Source organism: Protobothrops mucrosquamatus, unplaced genomic scaffold (assembly GCF_001527695.2).
Source record: "Protobothrops mucrosquamatus isolate PMUCROS unplaced genomic scaffold, P.Mucros_1.0 scaffold8724, whole genome shotgun sequence".
NCBI classification, from domain to species: Eukaryota; Metazoa; Chordata; class Lepidosauria; order Squamata; family Viperidae; genus Protobothrops; species Protobothrops mucrosquamatus.
This window is the reverse complement of record NW_015394518.1, coordinates 9,657-11,969: the sequence shown is the minus strand read 5'-3', so window position 1 is coordinate 11,969 and position 2,313 is coordinate 9,657. Positions and strand designations below refer to the sequence as shown.

At 36.7% G+C, this 2,313-nt stretch overlaps 1 protein-coding gene across 2 annotated transcripts in view; it reads right to left on the bottom strand.

Moving 5' to 3' along the window:
- Positions 1-24: 24 nt before the first annotated feature.
- The window catches only part of LOC107300838 (zinc finger FYVE domain-containing protein 21), a gene marked incomplete at its 5' end in the record, with an annotated part of 11,639 nt that continues 9,350 nt past the window's right edge, over positions 25-2,313 (bottom strand). For both annotated transcript variants that reach the window (XM_015830125.1, XM_015830126.1), the window contains 1 exon segment: positions 25-192. In XM_015830125.1, the coding sequence (XP_015685611.1) occupies positions 26-192 (167 nt within the window).

Sequence of the window (2,313 nt, the reverse complement as noted above, 5' to 3'; positions counted from 1 at the left end):
CTCCTATAGGCGTTTAAGGCATAATTTAATTAACAATTGCTTTAGTTACCTTATGCATTGCTGCTAGCCAGGTAGCTGCTAGCTTTTTATTGGAATTGAAATCTTCACCAGCAGTAAATTTAATCTGTTTGAATTCATCTGATCCTGGTATTTTGTACTGAAGTAGCATACCTGTAGCACGAGTATTGCCTCCTAAGGGAAAAATACTTTATTTGTTACAAATACAAAGGACTATACCAAACCATAGCTGCTTTTTTTTTTTTGACAGAATGGATTCTATCACCAGAAAAATTACACATCCCAAAATGCAATCCAAACTTTTGAGTAAATCTCTGAACCAGACTTAGAAAAGGGAGAACAAGACGAAATCCCATTATGCAAGTGGAAGTTTACTCAAGTGGTGTTAGATGTAATCCAGATTTACACTCCAAAGCAAATACAGCTTTATCCCTACAATAGTGGCTGGTTAACCTTTCATCTCTTTCTAACCCCAGTCACTGATAAATACAGGAAAGAATACGGAGTAATGGATTAAAGTCTAGGTTGCATAGTCACATCAAGAAATAATGATATGGAGAAAGCCACATGCAAAACAACTATGGCTGAGCAAGTATTCAGACTGGGTAGCTTTGAGATTACAAGACAAATGTCTAACCGAACTAGTGTTTTTAAAGGCCTCATATTCAAGAGTACATGTGAAGAATGTGCATTACACAAGACATTTATTTGGATGATGTATGCTCAAACAAAACAAAACTATGCCCTTGAATTATTAGTAAAAAGTCACAAAATAGATGAGACAAACCTTAAATAGCTTGCAACAATGGAAAAAAGATGGAGTAGTGTAAAATAATTCAATCCATTAAATACAGAAATTATTTTAACCATTTTTCAGGATATGGATTCTGCAAAATACAGATTTATTTAAAATATTAAACTGAACTGAACTAAAATATGATTTGGTCATAATGTTCAAGTCAGTCCACCTTTATGATTACATCCCAAATTCAATACTGCTTCAACAACAACAACAAAATACTTGTACCCATCTCCTCCATTACAAGTTGACATCTATTTTGAATGTACAATTTTGAATAAATTTTTCCTGTGAGATTGTTGGTTGAGAGTTGACTTGAAAACCCCAACTAAAAACCACTAAAATCTACAATTAGATTTTTTTAAAAAAATCTACATGTGTTTATAACATTAGAAGTGTCCAAGAAATATTACAAAGGCAAAGTCCCTGTTTATTCCTTTTTAGTGGAAAAAAAAATCAAACATACACAGTTCTAAATCCTTGTATTTGTACTGTTGCACAAATGCGGAAACTGCTGATTTGAGAATAACAAAGCACATACAGAGGATGGCTCCTTGAATTCTTTCCAACACTTTAAAACAGTTGTGTTTTAGAACACATGATTGAAAATGTCATGTCAACCTTCTGCCCAACTGCCTCTTTCAGGAAAGCATTGGGAGATATTTTTTTTCTAGATTCTTTTCTCTGCAACCCCTGCCTGATACTGTTCAATTCAATCTTTCTTTTGCAGTTCCTCCTATAATATCAAATTTAGTCCTATTCTGTTATCCTGCTCTCAAGTCCATCTACATAATTTCTTCCCAAGATTCTATTGTGTTGGAAAGAATACAGGTAAACGTTGACATATAACCTGAGCAACTGTTCCAAGTTACAATGGGGAGCTACTTATGACCCAGATTCAAAGTTATGATGGTCGCCCCCCTGTGGTCACATGACAGTACTTCAGGTACTCAGCAACCGAGATACATTTATGGCTGTTTGCAGCATCCCACAATCAGGCAGCAGTCTTTTATGATGGTTTTGACAAAAATTGGTATTTACTTCCAAATTTCAGCAAAACAGTGCTGTTTTACAACTGTCACAACTTCGAAGCCTTACAGTTTTAAGTGAAAGACTAACCGTGAAAACAAAAGAGAAGTGGGAAAGAGCTGATGTTGTTACTCTTTCATTAGTGATGTAAGACTGGAATTCTCTTCTGCCATATTTTTCTGTAGACACATTTCTCATTTCTAGAAGATTAGCATTTTATGAAGCTGACTTAACTAATGGAAATAGTATCAAAAATAATTTTGGGGTTGTCCTCAGGCTCCCACTCGGTTCCCAGGGGACGCAGACCCCCCGGCCCGGGACCATCGGCTGATGTTATGTAATGCCAGGTCCGTAGTAAATAAGGCCCCCCTCATACAAGATCTTATTTTAGAGGGGGGCGCGGACCTGGCAGGTATTACTGAGACCTGGTTGGGCGCAGAGGGCGGAGTACCACTGGTGGACATCTG